Genomic DNA, 14,784 nt, shown 5'->3' on the forward strand with positions numbered 1-14,784 from the left:
CAAATAAAATATCCCAGCTGATGATATTGGCTGGAACAAGACAGACCTTACTAGAAAGGGGAGATAAAGTTTAATCTGACCATTGATAGCTCAGTGATGTCTGCAGAAGAGGCACTGACCTGAGCCCACATCCCCTKCTCACCTTCCTTCTCAAACAGCAGCCAGTTGCTAAACTCTTTTTTTTCTTTTTTTTCCCCCCCTTTATCACAAGTGAAGCGCCAGAAAAAGTAGGAAAAATGTGGCAGGAAGCCACATTTTTTTAAAGCTAACTTTTTTTTTCTTCTGCCTCTGTTTCAGGCTCTGATTTCTTGGCGATGCAGCCCTGACATCCCTGTTGGGGCAGTTTCTATAAAAATCTCCAATTTCTGTTGCAGGCCCCTCATCCTGTGAAGAGGAGCTCAGTGCTGATCACAAACGAGACATTAAAACTAAAAAAAAAAATAAAACATGAATTATCTCTGTTCATGCTAAGGGCAGCAYGCCTCACTCAGAGGTCCCAAAGTGCCGAGCTGCCAATGCAGAGGGCAGATCCTGGTTTATAAATAGGAAAACTGAGACAGAAATGTGTTTTCCTATGGGCAGCAGCCCCACAAATGCAGGGTGGGACCTGTGGGGTGACCTCCCAGCCCCAAAGCAGCTSTGATTTGCCCCAAAATGCTTTACTGGGTTGAATGATGATGTGGATGGACAAACTCTGGGTACACACCACAAGAGGGGTTTGTGCCTTTTTGTGGTTTTTGTGCAAAACCATTCCCAGTTTGCTCCAGAGCCTTTGGAGCACGATAATTGGCTTGGAAAAAATGCAAATTTACCAGAACTGACTGTGGGGTGGGAGTAGGGAAGAAAAAGCCCCCAGGAGCGCGGAGGTGGCGGTGTTATAATCTCAGCCTGTCATCGCTTTAACGTTATTAAACAACCCCTTAAAATAGCAGCCGTAATTATTCCTATGTGGAGCTCAATCTGGAGAGCTTCAGGCTCTTTCACTCCTCTCCTGCTTCACTTTCCTGGCCCAGAATGGGTTTTTTGGGTCCTGTGGCCATGGCAGAGGTGTGAGKGACCCGTCTGTCCACCAGCAAACCTTTGCCCAGGGAAGCCCTGGCACCAGGCCTAACCCAATTTCACCATGCTCAGCTCTGTTGACAGGAACATGGTTTTTTTTGTTGCATTTTTAATTGTAAAAAATGTATTTACATGAATAAAATACGGCTCACTTGGGGATATGACCTACTTTCTATGGGAAGATAAAATGATGGTAGGTTTGTGCTTTTATTTTTTATTTCCTGTGTTTCAGCTGCTCTCAGTCAGACAGGGCTGCTGGAGCAGATCAATAGCAAACCCACAGCCACCAGGATGATTTTTTTTTTTCCTGTAAATAATCATATTCTGATCAAGATGACAGGGAGCTGCTGCTTTTCCGTGATGAAGCCTTTAACCTTCAGATCAGTAGAACAGTTTTGACAGTGCATAATTTATATGGAAATAAATAATTTGACGGGGATTTTATAMGTTCGTGCTCTGCACTGCTGGAGAGACCCTCTCTCTTTATTTAAATGATGAATAATAGCACTAAAAAATATATAATCCTATTGCCCTGGACAAACAGTGGTCATCCCAAAGTTTTAGTGGAGCAGGAGCTGGGGATGGTCTCTCCTTGGAGATGGGAGATTTGGGAAATTTGGGAAATTGCAGACCCTGTAATTCCTGCTAAAATAAAGCATAATTTGCTTTGTTTTCTATTTCTATTTTTATTTTCTATTTATTTATTTATTCTATATTTCCAGGATAATCAAGAGCACTCAGATGCTTGGGCTTGTTTAGCAGCTTTAAAAGCCACATTATTTCAGTGTAAGGCGTTGACTGGGCACTACACAGCCTTGGCCAGTGCCATGGATGCTTCTCTTATYCCTCACCTCAGCAGGAACGGAGCTGGAGGCACAAAAAACCAGCATTTAGACCCTTTCAGCAGTGATTTCTGCTGAACCCGAATGCCAGAGATTGATTTATGAAACAGAAAGAATCGAGCAGGATGAGCCCTGACAGCWCAGCCCCTGCTGCTCCCTCTCATGACACGGAGCGTGTCCCCTTTCCCACCGAGCTGAACTCCCCACACTCCCCTCGGGAGCAGCAGAGTGACATCTGGGTCTTTATTCCAATTAGCTGGTATTAATTAAATAACACCTTCCAGCTCCCTTGGCAGCTCCTCCCCTGCAGTTGCAGCGGGAAGCCGGAGCGTGTCAGGATGTCAGGCACATGTGAGCACCTCGGGGTTGTACTTTTGTGAGCCTGTAACTCATTAAAAACGTGATCACYACAGAAAATAATAAATTTATGATCGTGTCTCTGCGCTGTTTCCTCCTTTGTGCCTTCCAGCCCCTCTAAASAAAACCCCACGACCAAATGTTGTTGAACGAAGAGCAGCTCTTGTTCTGCAGAGTTTTGGGTTTAACTTTGGCCCTGAGGTGGATCTGCTGGAGTCCAAGGCACTCTAAACACTTTATTAATTAACATCAAAGCTGAATCTCAGGTCTGGGGGTTTAAATATGTGCAGATTTAGAGGTGCTCGATGGCACCAGTTGGGGTGAGAGTGGCTTTGTTCCAAAATGAGCTGTTCAACCAGGACTGAGGAGCAGCTGGAACTGCAAAAGGAACTGCAAAACCTGGGATAACCCAAACCTTGGGACCCCTCTGCACCCCTGGGACACTCAGTTTGCCTCTGAGGAAATGAATCCATGCTGTCCCAACATTAAAGATTAAAAGCAGTTGTGTCTCATCACATCAAACACAGGAGGTTTGTCCGGATGACAAAACTGATGGCTTTTTTGGGGGGAATAACCTTGGCTGCTGGTGCTGCGTATTTCCAAGGCATATTAATCACARTTTCAGTGTGAATGATGCTGCTTTYGCTGGAGATGGAGTGAGGGATGAGGCTTGGGGAGTTCTGAGGTGGTTTGATGAAAAATGCTGGACAGAACCCACAGAATATCTCGGTACAAACTGCTCAAGAGATGAAAATATCCAGTTAGAATCAATGCATTCCTTGAGTCCAGCTCTTGGGACAGAATCTGCCAACWCAGTGGAGTGGGGCTAATGTATTTTTGTTGAAATAGTGTTTTTCTGTGTTGCAAATTGTAAGAATAATAATAATAAATAATCTTTCTTCTGTAAAGACTGAATTGACCAGAGACTCAAGGAGGAGGTGTGGAAAGAAGAAGGGTTACATCTCTGTAATTAAAGCCACACGGGGCTGTAATTAAATTAAAGCCCTGTAATYCCACTGCCCACTGAGGCCACCAAACCCCAGAATCTGAGGGAGATAAAACCCTACATGAAGATAAAGCAACGAGGCAGCTCTGCTCTCTCTCCACTCTCCTGTATCCATGGGAACAGGTTGGGATGTGACATCCACACAGCAGCTACAGACAGCAACCTGCAGTGCACAGAGGAAAGGTCAGGGGAGCATCCCAGCCCCGGTGGCACCCACGGAGCAGCCAGGGCACTGGGGACACCCTGGGGACACCCTGGGGACACCCTGGGGACACCTGGGGACACTTGGGGACACCCTGGGGACACTTGGGGACACTTGGGGACACTTGGGGACACCCTGGGGACACCTAGAGACACCCTGCTCCCTGCCTGTGGCCAGCCCAGCTGTGGGGCAGCCAGTTTGCACAAAGAAGAGTGAAAGGAGCAAAGGGTTCTGCAGTGGGATGGAGAAAACCCTACTGAGACCCCAAAACTGGATGAGGAAAACAAGAAGGAAAAAAAGCTGGTTTTTTTTTTTCCTAGGAAGGTTTGACTGTCAAATTGGGGGGAAAAATAGGAGGAAAATAAATAAATCCCATGAGGAAGGAAGAAGAAAATAAATATCTCTCAGCTTTTTCTCATTAGTGGAGGAGTATTTACTCAGGATAATTCTCAGAGAGCATCCCCAGCATAGGCCCACCAGCCCTGCACGGCTAACGAGCCACCAGCGGGGAGGAACAAGAAAATTTAATTTCTCAGCACACCTTGAACAGCCCATGGGGCCAGMTCACATTTGGGAAAATGAATAGGCAGCCTTGACAAACAGCATTAATAATGCAGCACAAGGAGCTGAGAGCAGAGCTGGAAATCCCTGTGCTGTGCACAGCGAGTCAGCTCCTCACTCTGCCACAGGGGTGTGTGCCTGGAAAACGCCCTATAAAAAATTCTTTGGGTCCTGTCTGCTTGAAGCTGATTGAGGGCACAGCTCTTTAACCCAGATGATGAAACAGCAGAGTTCATCCAGGATGAAGGGGTTTGCTTCTGCCTGCCTGGCCGACAGCTCCACGCCATCCTGGGCACGAGCAGCACCAGCAGGTCATCTGCACCTAGATGGGAATTTTTATATTTAATCGTAATTTTTCACTGTGCAAGAAAGTGCTCTGGAGCCTTTCTTTGACCCTTAATGCCACTAACCCACTCTGAGCTCAAGCAGACACAGCCACGTGCACAAACACTCTGACCACAATCAGTTATTTGTGCCACACCAGGGTTTTTGTGCTGGAAGCACAAACCATTTTCTGTGCAGTGTCAGCCACCAGCCACCTTCCCACGGCCTGGGGGAGGCTTGGCTCATCCCTTCGGGTGAGTTAAGGACTTACAGGGGTAAAACCTCCAATTTAATTGGCAGTTTAGCCTCAAACTCCACCTTTGATTTGTGGCAGTCAAAGGAACAGACACAGAGCACAGAGACCATCACTGATGTGGGTGGGAGAGAGACTGAAGGAGGTTCCTGAGTGTTGCTCCTCAAGAAGGAAGGATGGGGATAAATAAAACCGTGCCAGGGGACTGGAAGAGGTGACAAAATGATTAAAAGATGTCCTAAAAGGGTGTTGAAGGTATTTACTGAGCATTTATTGCTTGGAGAGCCCCAGCCTGGAGGGGCAGCAGGGCTGGGCAGCGTGGCCGGGCTCGTCCCTCACTCTGGCCACCTCTCCCAGGATCCAAGGCTCTGGAAAAGCTTCTCCCCAGTCCCTGAAAGAGTGAAAACTGCACTGAGAAACCCACAGCCATCCGCAGAGAGAGCTGCAGCCACTGCAGGTGCTGCTGGAGGGGCAGAACAGCACCCAGAGCACCCAGAGCACCCAGAGCACCAGAGCACCCAGAGCACCCAGAGCACCCAGAGCACAGCCACTGCTGCCAGCCATCTGCAAAAGCCACCTTTTCCCACCCAAAACTGCCTTTACTGACCCACCAGCAAACACTGATTTTAGCAGAAGCACCAGCAAACACTGATTTTAGCAGAAGCACCAGCAAACACTGATTTGAACAGATTTCTGCTGGCAGTCCTGCGCTCGTGCTCGCTGGGTGAATGTGTGAACTCCCAGGCTCACAAATGCAGCCACACGATGAGAATCTCTCCAATGAATTAAAATAATTACTTTTCTAATTCGCCCCTAGACTCTGCTAAACCTTCTGGGGCCTTGAGGAAGGCATGAAGTTTGAGGGTTTTTTTTTTTTTTTCCTTTAATTTCTTCTGCTTGTGTAGGCAAACATTTTAATTTTGAAAATGAATAATTCTGTATTTAATCAGTGCAAAGGAAAATTCCACTCGGGGAAAGGGACATCTCATGATGCGGCTCAGGATTAACACACAACACTTGGCCCYTACTTTGGAGGAGTTCACAAATAAAAATACTGAATAGAAAATAATAAATATTAATATTAAATAATAACAACAAAGAGGTGCAACATTCATCACTCAGCGTGCTACAAATGAGGTTAAAACCGTGTGTATTACATTTCTTTTAATTAACAGTAAGACAAAACCCCAGCTCAAATATACCAGGAAACCCCAGACTGTTTTGTTTTGCAGAAAGGAAATTTTCAGAAAGGTYGAAAATAACGAGAACAGAAATAAAGTTTGGACAAAGCTCTTTCTCCTGCAAGGTGACAGGCTGGGGCTCACAGGGATCACAGCCTTTTGTTTTCCACCAGAGCCATGCTCTCCCCTGACAGCTGGCTAAGGCCAAAATGCCAAAGCATCAAAAGAAATTTTAAAACTTAAAACCTCAAAATAAACTTTATACACACACACACATACACAAAAAGCAGCAAAAATATTATTTTCTTGCCAAAATGAAAGTACTTTGCTGCAGTGGACTTGTTCCAATCATCTCCCCTATATCACTTCACACCGGTTTGGGATCTTGCCTTTCACTGAAATAAATTCTGGCCACAATTTCCCCCAAATCCTGCAYCTAATATTTCCCACGGGAAAGGTTTTTGGTTGTTTCCTATTTGATGCTACACTGAAATCCTCCCATTTACCTGTCAGCCCTCCTGTCTGTGGGATGGCAGAGGAAATTTGGGTGCTGGAGCCATCCCCCCSTCCAGCCCAGCACCCCAGGGTGTCTCCAGTCCAACAGGGGATATTTAAGCAGCAATTTGCTGGTGTCCGAGCCTGCTGAGGTATTGAAGGATGGCTATTTCCCATTCCAGCCCTGCTGGGAGTGACATCCAGCAGCAAGAGATACCAATCAGTGAGTGCTCAGTAAAGACAAAATTCATATTTTTCCAATGCTGGTTATTTCTTGGAAAGTTACACAAATCTTTGATGCCTGCTGGCGCTCGGGCCGGTAAATATAGAATTCAATGATACAGTCAAATGCACAAATTTTAGCAGCCTACCTACCTACACCAAAAAAATACACTTTTTTTTGTTTTTTTTGCCTTAGTTCTAGTCTATTTTCTTTTTCCTGCTCTCGAGTCCAGCCCTGGATTTATCCCCCAGGCAGAACTGCTCAGTGGGATGAGAAGGGAGACTTTGGAGAGTTATACAGGGAGGAATAAAACAACCCAAAAAAAAAACCCCAAAGAAATGTTAACATCCCAGTTCTCTAGTTTACACTACCAGTCATACAACCAACCTCTCTGCTTATATTTTTACGCTCCTACAAATAGAGAATTGGCCCGGGAAGAGCGGCCTGAACGAAAGGACAAATGGAGCCGCGGGAGCGGGCGCGGGGCCGGCCGGGCTCAGCACGGTGACGATGACATCTGGTCATAGTCAGGACACTTGAGCAGGGCTGGATAGCTGGTGTTCATCTGCAGGGACGCCTCGCTGGAGATGTCCGAGGGGCTGCGGCCCCGTGCCCAGGCGTCCGGGTGCAGGAACTGGCCCGAGTAGTCGGAGCAGTTGCTCAGGCGGGGCCGGTAGAAGCCGGGATGGGGCCGGTACAGGTCCTCGGCCGTGTAGCGCTTCATGAACAGGTACACGGACATCACCCCGGCGCTCTGCGGGACAGAAACACGGTGTGGCTGYTCCAATGGGCACAATGGGATGGAAATCACCCTTTTTTGTGCTGCTAGTGATGATTTCTGCTTTTTCTTTTAYGCTTCTGTACCCTCTATGCATCCGCCTGTACCCCTTAGCCCACATGTTTGTAATTCCTGAAGCTTGATATTCCAGCTTAGTTTAGGAGTTCTGCTGGGCAGAGAGACCAAACATCCTGAGGAAGGGCTCAGTGTGCCCTGTGCTGTCTTAAACCCGAGCTCAGCCTTGGATGAAGCTTAAACCTGAGCTCAGCCTTGGGTGAAGCCTTCTGTCCAGAACATCTTGTGTAAACTGGGCTCTGGCCTCATCTGGGAGGGATTCATTAGAATAGGGGGACATTACTGCATTTGTGAAGTTTCTTATTGGGGAATCCTAGATAGATATGCAGATTCCTGAAACCTATAAAACTTGTACCCATGCTGTACACAGGGATGCATTCTGCCATCAAGTTGTGCACCTGGGATCCCAAATACCGAGGTAAAACCCTTTTTATCCCCTTAACCATGTCTGTGTCATTATTAAAAACTGGCCTTTCAAGGCAACACTGGTGATGTACCAAAGAGCCCTGTGCAGTGAGTGTGGCACAACCACATCTCCTCCTCCTCTGCATTGCATGGTTGGCATCAAATTGTGACCAAATGACCTCTCAGTGCTCCAGGCTGGGTCTGTCTCCCCCAGTATATCCCCTCTGACCTCACAGCCCTTCCCTAAACCCCATCCCAGCCCACTCTGTGCCCACCCCTGGGAGTGGGATCCACTTTTACAGGGATGTGGTACCTCTGTGAGAAGGAAGGAGATGGCAGAGAAGGCAAAGGACCAGCCGTATTTGTAATTGAAGAAGGATTCCGAGTCCTTGGTCCTGTTGAGCATCTCGTCGTTAATGCTGGATATGTAGAGGACCAGCCCCACCACGAGGGACAGACCTGCACAAGGAAAACCCTTCAGGGATGGAGAATCCTCAAGACCTGACTTTTGGGGGAAAGTGAAAAAATTGTGGGAGTGTGCTTGGAATAAGCAGGGAAAGGAGCTGGCCTGATGCTGCACCAACCCAGGGCATTCCTCTCATTCCAGTGACACATTTCCTGCTCAGGCAAGGCTGTGTGCACTGCGAGGAGGGAGCTGCTTCAAAGCTCTCCTGTCACAGCTATTTGTTTAGCACTCGCACAACAGCATGAATAAAACATTCCCTCCTCGTGCAAACACAGCCCCAGCGAGCAGCTGGAAGTTTCAGATCTCTCCTGCCACTGATGTGCCTCGAGAAGCATCCCCACTCCCCCAGAACCTGCTTTTCCACACATTTCCACACTGACCAGGCTGCGGGGTGATGATCCCAACAAGGAGCCACCAGGTGGGTTTGGGGAGCACCAGGGCTGCCAGGAGGAAAGCTGGGCTGCAAAACCCACCTGACAGGATAAAGAATATCCCCGAGACGAAGGCCAGGATGGTCCTGTGGGGCCGGATGTGGCCGATGTTGCTCAGGATGAAGCCGATGAACATGAAGAAAAGGCTGACCAGGGGGAAGGGGGTGGCAGAGCGGATCATCTCTGTTGGGAGAGGAGCAGAGGGACGTGAGGACAGGTCAATATTCCCTAAATAGGGTGAGAAATGGGCTTGGCAGGGTGAGAGGGCACCAACCCTCCTGCTCAGACCCCGCTGTGTCTGGGGCTTCTTTCTTTGCTACTGAGAAAAATAAAATTATGGAATCACAGAMGGATTTGGGTTGGAAGGGACCTTACGTTCCAGCTCCCTGCTCCAAGCCCCACCCAAGCTCGCCCTGAACACGTCCAGGGATGGAGCACCCACAGATTCTCTGGGCAATTTGTGCAAGTGGCCACCTCCACGGTGGTGACTCTGCTCCTGTTTGCATTTCTGAGGGTTCCTGAGTGAAATGTTGCATAGGAAGCCATAGAATCTGCATTTTTCTCCAGCTTCGCTCCATAAGTGTTTGCAGAACACTTCTATTTATTAAATCAGACTGCAGAATTCATCATGAGAGCTGTGAYGCTCCATCCTTAATTCATCCCACCATATAATGTGCAAAATTGACTGCTAGGGAATAAAAACAGCTGCGGATTCTGGAGAGGAGACTAAAAAGCCAAGCACTCTGATAAACATTAGTGCTGAATAGCCAGTGACAGGAAATTGTACAGCTCAGATTCTCTGTGGGCACCCTGCCATTASAAGGGATGTCCCCAAAGGGTTGGGAGAACACTGGGTAATTCCCACAGCAAAAAAAAAGAACTCAGAGCTTCTCTGGCAGGGAAAACAAAGGGAATTTCTCAGGTCCTTAGTGACCCCTTGATGCCCTGCAGGGCCTGAAGGGTGAGAGCCCATGGCCACACTCACTGAGGACGTTGATTGTGGATTCAGATGTCAGCTGGATGTTCATGGGCATGACGTACTCGATGGTGAAGCAGCGGCCGCGCTCCTCCCCTGCGGCACACACAGACAAACACGTGAACCCCACAGGCTTTCAGGTCACCCCAGGGGTGATATCAGAGCTCTCCACTCCTCCCCTGACTGTCCCAGAGCTGTTGTAACTTTGTGACCTTCCAGGTTGGTCACTTTGAGATCCCTGTTCCCTTGGGTTCTGTTCAACCCTGTCCCCGCAGCCAAATCGCTCCGTCCAACTTGGCGCAGACGGAGGGAACGCTCCAGCTGACCTGAATCTGAATTCTGCAGGGATGAGATGGAAAGTTTTTAGCTGCTGCCCAAGGCGTCGTGGCTGCAGCTCTGGAGCAGGGCGGGGGGTCTGGCAGGGCAGAGCCAACTCCCCAGAGCCTGTGTGCAAAGGCACATTTATCCTTTGGGCTGCTAATGTCGATGACTTGCTGAAAGTTTGGAAGCACAGTGGGGCAGATCCTCTACAAATCCCATTTTTCTCAGCCCTTCCCTGCTGGATACTGGCACACCACAACCCGAGGGGATGTTTTAGGGCCGGGACACCATACCTGCCAGGAAGCAAACCCTCCAGAGCCCCGAGTGCAGCGACAGCTTGATCTCGGCCGTCTGGTTCTGSGGCTGCACGATGCCCTCCTCCAGGTAGAGCCAGTAGTCGGTGCTGACCGAGATGCCCAGGAGGCCGAGGCCGCAGACGGCGAACACGCTGCTGAGCAGGGTCAGAGCTTTCCTGCTGCAGGCGCTCATGGCCAACAGCATCGGGGGCTGCAGGCGGCGGGCGCGGCGAGAGCCGGCAGCTCCTCTGCGCGGAGGGGCGGCCACCGCGCTGCCAGGGGTGCAGGGTGGAGGATGGATGAGCTGGAAAGGGACACCAGAGTGCTACTGAGATGTGGAGAGTGGGAAACAAACCCTGCCTGTGATGCCTGATGGTTTTTGCTTTTCTTTTTATGATTCTGTACCCTCTATGCATCTGCCTGTACACCTTAATCCACATGTTTGTAATTCCTGTAGCTGGTATTCCAGCTTAGTTTAGGAGTTCTGCTGGGCAGAGAGAACAAACATGCTCAGGAAGGGCTCAGTGTGCCCTGTGCTATCTTAAACCCGAGCTCAGCCTTGGGTGAAGCCTTCTGTCCAGAACATCTTGTGTAAACTGGGCTGTGGCCTCATCTGGGGGGGATTCATTAGAATAGGGGGACGTTACTGCATCTGTGAAGTTTCTTATTGGGGAATCCTGGATAGATATGCTGATTCCTGAAATCTATGAAACTTGTACCCGTGCTGTACACTGGTGTGCATTCTGCCATCAAGTTGTGCACCTGGGATCCCAAATACCGAGGTAAAACCCTTTTTAACCCCTTAACCATGTCTGTGTCATTACTAAAAACTGCCTTTCAAGGCAACACCTGAGCTGTGGTTTGGGATGTGGGAATGGCACAGAATTGACCGAGAGCAGCTGTGTGGCTCGGGATGTGGGAATGGCACMGCATGAACCAGGAGCAGCTCCTTTRTTTGGGATGRGGGAATGGCACAGCCCAGACCAGGAGCAGCTCTTGGCTGGGTTTTTTTTTTTCCTCAGGAGATCCTGCAGATTTCCTCCTGCTTTCCAGCCGGAGCAGGCATGGATCTGCTCAAGGGTGGGGCTGACCTACAGCTCCTTCTCCCCCCAGAAAGCTTTTTTGGGGCAGTGCAGGATCCCRCTGAGGCTCAGGGGCACCACACTCATTAACAATAATTAACAAAGCTGCTCGGACCAGCCCCCAGCCCTGAGCAGCTCCCATCACTATCTCCCATCCCATCACCCTCCAACACTGCCACTTCTCCTCTTCCAGGACAGACTCACCCATCAGCAGATCATGATAATTTTGTAAAAGCCATGATATATTTACAGCATCATCCAACACCCGGAAGCAGAGTGGTGTGACACAATAAATTGCCTTTTTTTTGTTGCATTGCTCTCACCACAGCTGCCAGGACCCTCCCCAGTCCAAMCCCACCTTCTGCTGTGGAGGGAGGCAGGGAAATGGGGACAGAAATCTGCAGTTAAACATTAAAGGAAAATCTTCCCTCATCCCCATGTCACTTTTGCAGAGGATCCTTTTTTTTTCTGTTATTATTATTTTATTGCACATTTGCTACTTTAGGGAAATTAGCAGTTCCTATGGTGCCCTGCAGACTGATAAAACAGCACCAGAAATCAGAGTCCTTGGTGCAGTGGAAAAAAGTGAAATTAATATGTGTAGGATGGGGGAGAAAACCCCACAGCAACAGAAGATGAAAGGAATAAAAGGAAGAAGGATAAAGAAGGATAAAGAAGGATAAAAATACGAGTGCAAGATGGTTTTGTGTGGAGTAGGGAGGAGGCAGACAGGGCCTCTGACTGCTTTTCTAAAGGCAGAATGGATCACAGGTAAGTGCTGTGCAATGTGTATTTTCCAAGGCTCGTTTTGCTGCTATCCAGCAACGAGGAAAAAACATAAAACCCCAGCAGGACGACAAAAGCTGCTGCCTGGAGGAGCAGCTGCATCTTCCTTGGGCTGCCTTTTGAACTGCACCAGCCTTGTTTTAGTGGCTCCATCCCTCCTGTGCTCCCTGGGTGAGCAGATCCCTCGGAGGAGCAGTTCTGGTGCTGTTATCTCCCTGGTGAAGGTGGTGGCTTCGCTGATTAAATCAGAGACACAAATCCTGCCGGTYGCTGTTCCAACACAGCCCAGCACACTGGAGCAGGCTGCTTTCCTCTGATGCAAAAATACCAATTCTCACTTGCTTACCGTGACTCTCAGAGATGCCAAAAGTCCTCACAGCTTGTACTTTTACACCTGAAAGCCTCCAAGGATAATGTTGTGCCATAATTCCCTCGTGGTGAAAGCGAGCAGACGATGCTAAGAGAGGTTTCCTGCAGCTCCAGCACTCTGAGATCCTGCAGTGCTCACCCCCAGCACTTCTTTCTAAAAAATCCTCAGCACCAGCTCCCCAAAAGCTCATTCTTGGGCTGGGCTTGCAGCAGTTTCATTTGGATTCATGTGAAGGAAAGTTGTGAAGTCCAAAGGAAGGCACTGACTACACGGCCCAGCACACTGGAGCAGGCTGCTTTTTTTCTCGTGCCTCTGATGCAAAAATACCAATTCTCACTTGCTTACTGTGACTCTCAGAGATGCCAAAAGTCCTCACAGCTTGTACTTTTACACCTGAAAGCCTCCAAGGATAATGTTGTGCCATAATTCCCTCGTGGTGAAAGCGAGCAGACGATGCTAAGAGAGGTTTCCTGCTGCTCCAGCACTCTGGGGAGCTCTGAGATCCTGCAGAGCTCACCCCCAGCACTTCTTTCTAAAAAATCTTCAGCACCAGTTCCCCAGAAACTCAATATTGGGCTGGGCTTGCAGCAGTTTCATTTGGATTCATGTGAAGGAAMGTTGTGGAGTGCAAAGGAAGGCACTGACTGAACAGATGCAATCTCCAAGGTCTGTCTGCCCCTCCAGCTCCCTGCCTGGGCAGCAATGAGAGAGAAAAGCTGCTGGAAGAGGATCAAATTCTTGAGTGGAAGACAGAGAAAGTCTTTAATTATGGCATCTGACCCCGAGTCCCAAGCAGGGAGGAAGCAGATGCACTCGCACCCTCGAGCGCTGCAGCAGCTCTGACAATTCCCTTCCATCTGAAATTGAGGATCTGTCTCTTCCTACGCTCACACTGAGCCTGTTCCAACCTCCAGGAAGGGATTGCTGGCTCCAGACAGCCCGAGGGAGTTCTCCAGCTCACACTCCTGCACCTTTGGCTTTGCTAAGTGGCCTCATTTTTAATGTTCTCATTTCGTGCTTCCCTCAGCTCCAGAGGAGGAGGATGTGTTCCCAGGAGGAATTCCTCCMTGCTAGGGGCCCAAGGAGTGCAGCGCTGAGGAGATGCTCAGATTCTCTTTTCCCTGACAAATTAGGAGGCAGCAGGAAAAGAAGAAATCAGGGCTGTGGGGCAGAGCAGCACATCAGCCCTGAATGTGCCATTTCCGAGGGATTTTGCCATTTCCCATCCCTACAGATTCCCTTTTGATTCAGCAACCAAACAGCCGAAACACAGATCCTGTATGTCCTCTGTGAGGCTCATCCATTCTCCTCCCTAACCCAGACACAGCCATATTTTCTCATTGCTGCCTCAAAATGAGCAGCATTTACTACAGGGTGTCTCATCCCTCCTGGCATTTTGGTGCCAAAATGGTGAAAGGAACTGAAATCTATTCTTGGCTCGTGTATCATCAACAACCATCCTCCCTGCACATTTTTKTCGTTAATAACGAGCCAAAAACCATAGTAGGGAGTATGTGAAGGTCCAGATAAAGCCACTCAGAGGGAAATAAGTGAGTGTTTCCTGTGATTTGTTGCCCACCAGCATCAGGCACTGGCAAATGGACCCATTTGGTKTYRTTTCTGTTGGTGTGACAGGGCTCAGGCATCAGAGCTGCTCCTCTCAATTGCCTCATTCCTTTTCCCTCTCACACTTCAATTTCCATGAAATCACGGAAATTAGAGACTGATGCCTATTACTGCCTYACAGAACTCAGCCTGAGGTGAGGGGCACAGGGCAGGGATGATGCAGAGCAGCTTGAAACAAACCTTCCTCACATCCAGCACCTGGAGAACTCACAGGGCCACCAAGAGAAAGGTTTTTCCAGGACAACAACAGGAGCTGGCTTGATTATCAGCAAGGATTCAGCCCACAGTGACCTTTATCAATTGTGTTGTGCTTCCTGTGGCTGTTTGGTTTCCAACAGGAGCTGGATTTTAAATTAAAAGAACAGAGCCCYGAAGATTTCCAAGAAATAGAACCTTAGAAGTGTTCCTGCTCCTCTGATCACGCTGTGCCTTCTGGGGTAGTCCAGGGGATAATAAAGACAGGCTGCAATGTAATCTGCAGCCCTCCTAATGAATTTCTCCTTGCCTTGGAGCAACAGATGCTGATGCAAACTGCACATGGCCCTTGCTGGGCCTGAGTTCTTTGGGAAATGAAATGAGTTTTGGCATTGCACCCAGGTCTGGGAGTGAGTCCTCACCTCTTGCTCCGCAGTCACAGGAAGGAAATATCCTGGGCAGTTCTGAGCCCAC

The 14,784-nt window shown here is 48.9% G+C and overlaps 1 protein-coding gene across 1 annotated transcript; it reads right to left on the reverse strand.

The window, feature by feature from the left end:
- Positions 1–6,838: 6,838 nt before the first annotated feature.
- CACNG5 (calcium voltage-gated channel auxiliary subunit gamma 5) lies at positions 6,839–10,548 on the reverse strand. The gene is made up of 5 exons (XM_057368893.1): positions 10,249–10,548; positions 9,644–9,730; positions 8,701–8,841; positions 8,075–8,220; positions 6,839–7,257 (listed from the first exon to the last, which is right to left on the reverse strand). Exons 1-5 carry the CDS (start codon positions 10,454–10,456, stop codon positions 7,000–7,002), a joined length of 840 nt encoding a protein of 279 aa, XP_057224876.1. The 5' UTR covers positions 10,457–10,548; the 3' UTR covers positions 6,839–6,999.
- Positions 10,549–14,784: the final 4,236 nt, after the last annotated feature.

The sequence above is a fragment of the Malurus melanocephalus genome, unplaced genomic scaffold, assembly GCF_030028575.1.
Source record: "Malurus melanocephalus ecotype Western Australia unplaced genomic scaffold, MMel_1.1 scaffold_98, whole genome shotgun sequence".
In the NCBI taxonomy this organism is placed as follows: domain Eukaryota; kingdom Metazoa; phylum Chordata; class Aves; order Passeriformes; family Maluridae; genus Malurus; species Malurus melanocephalus.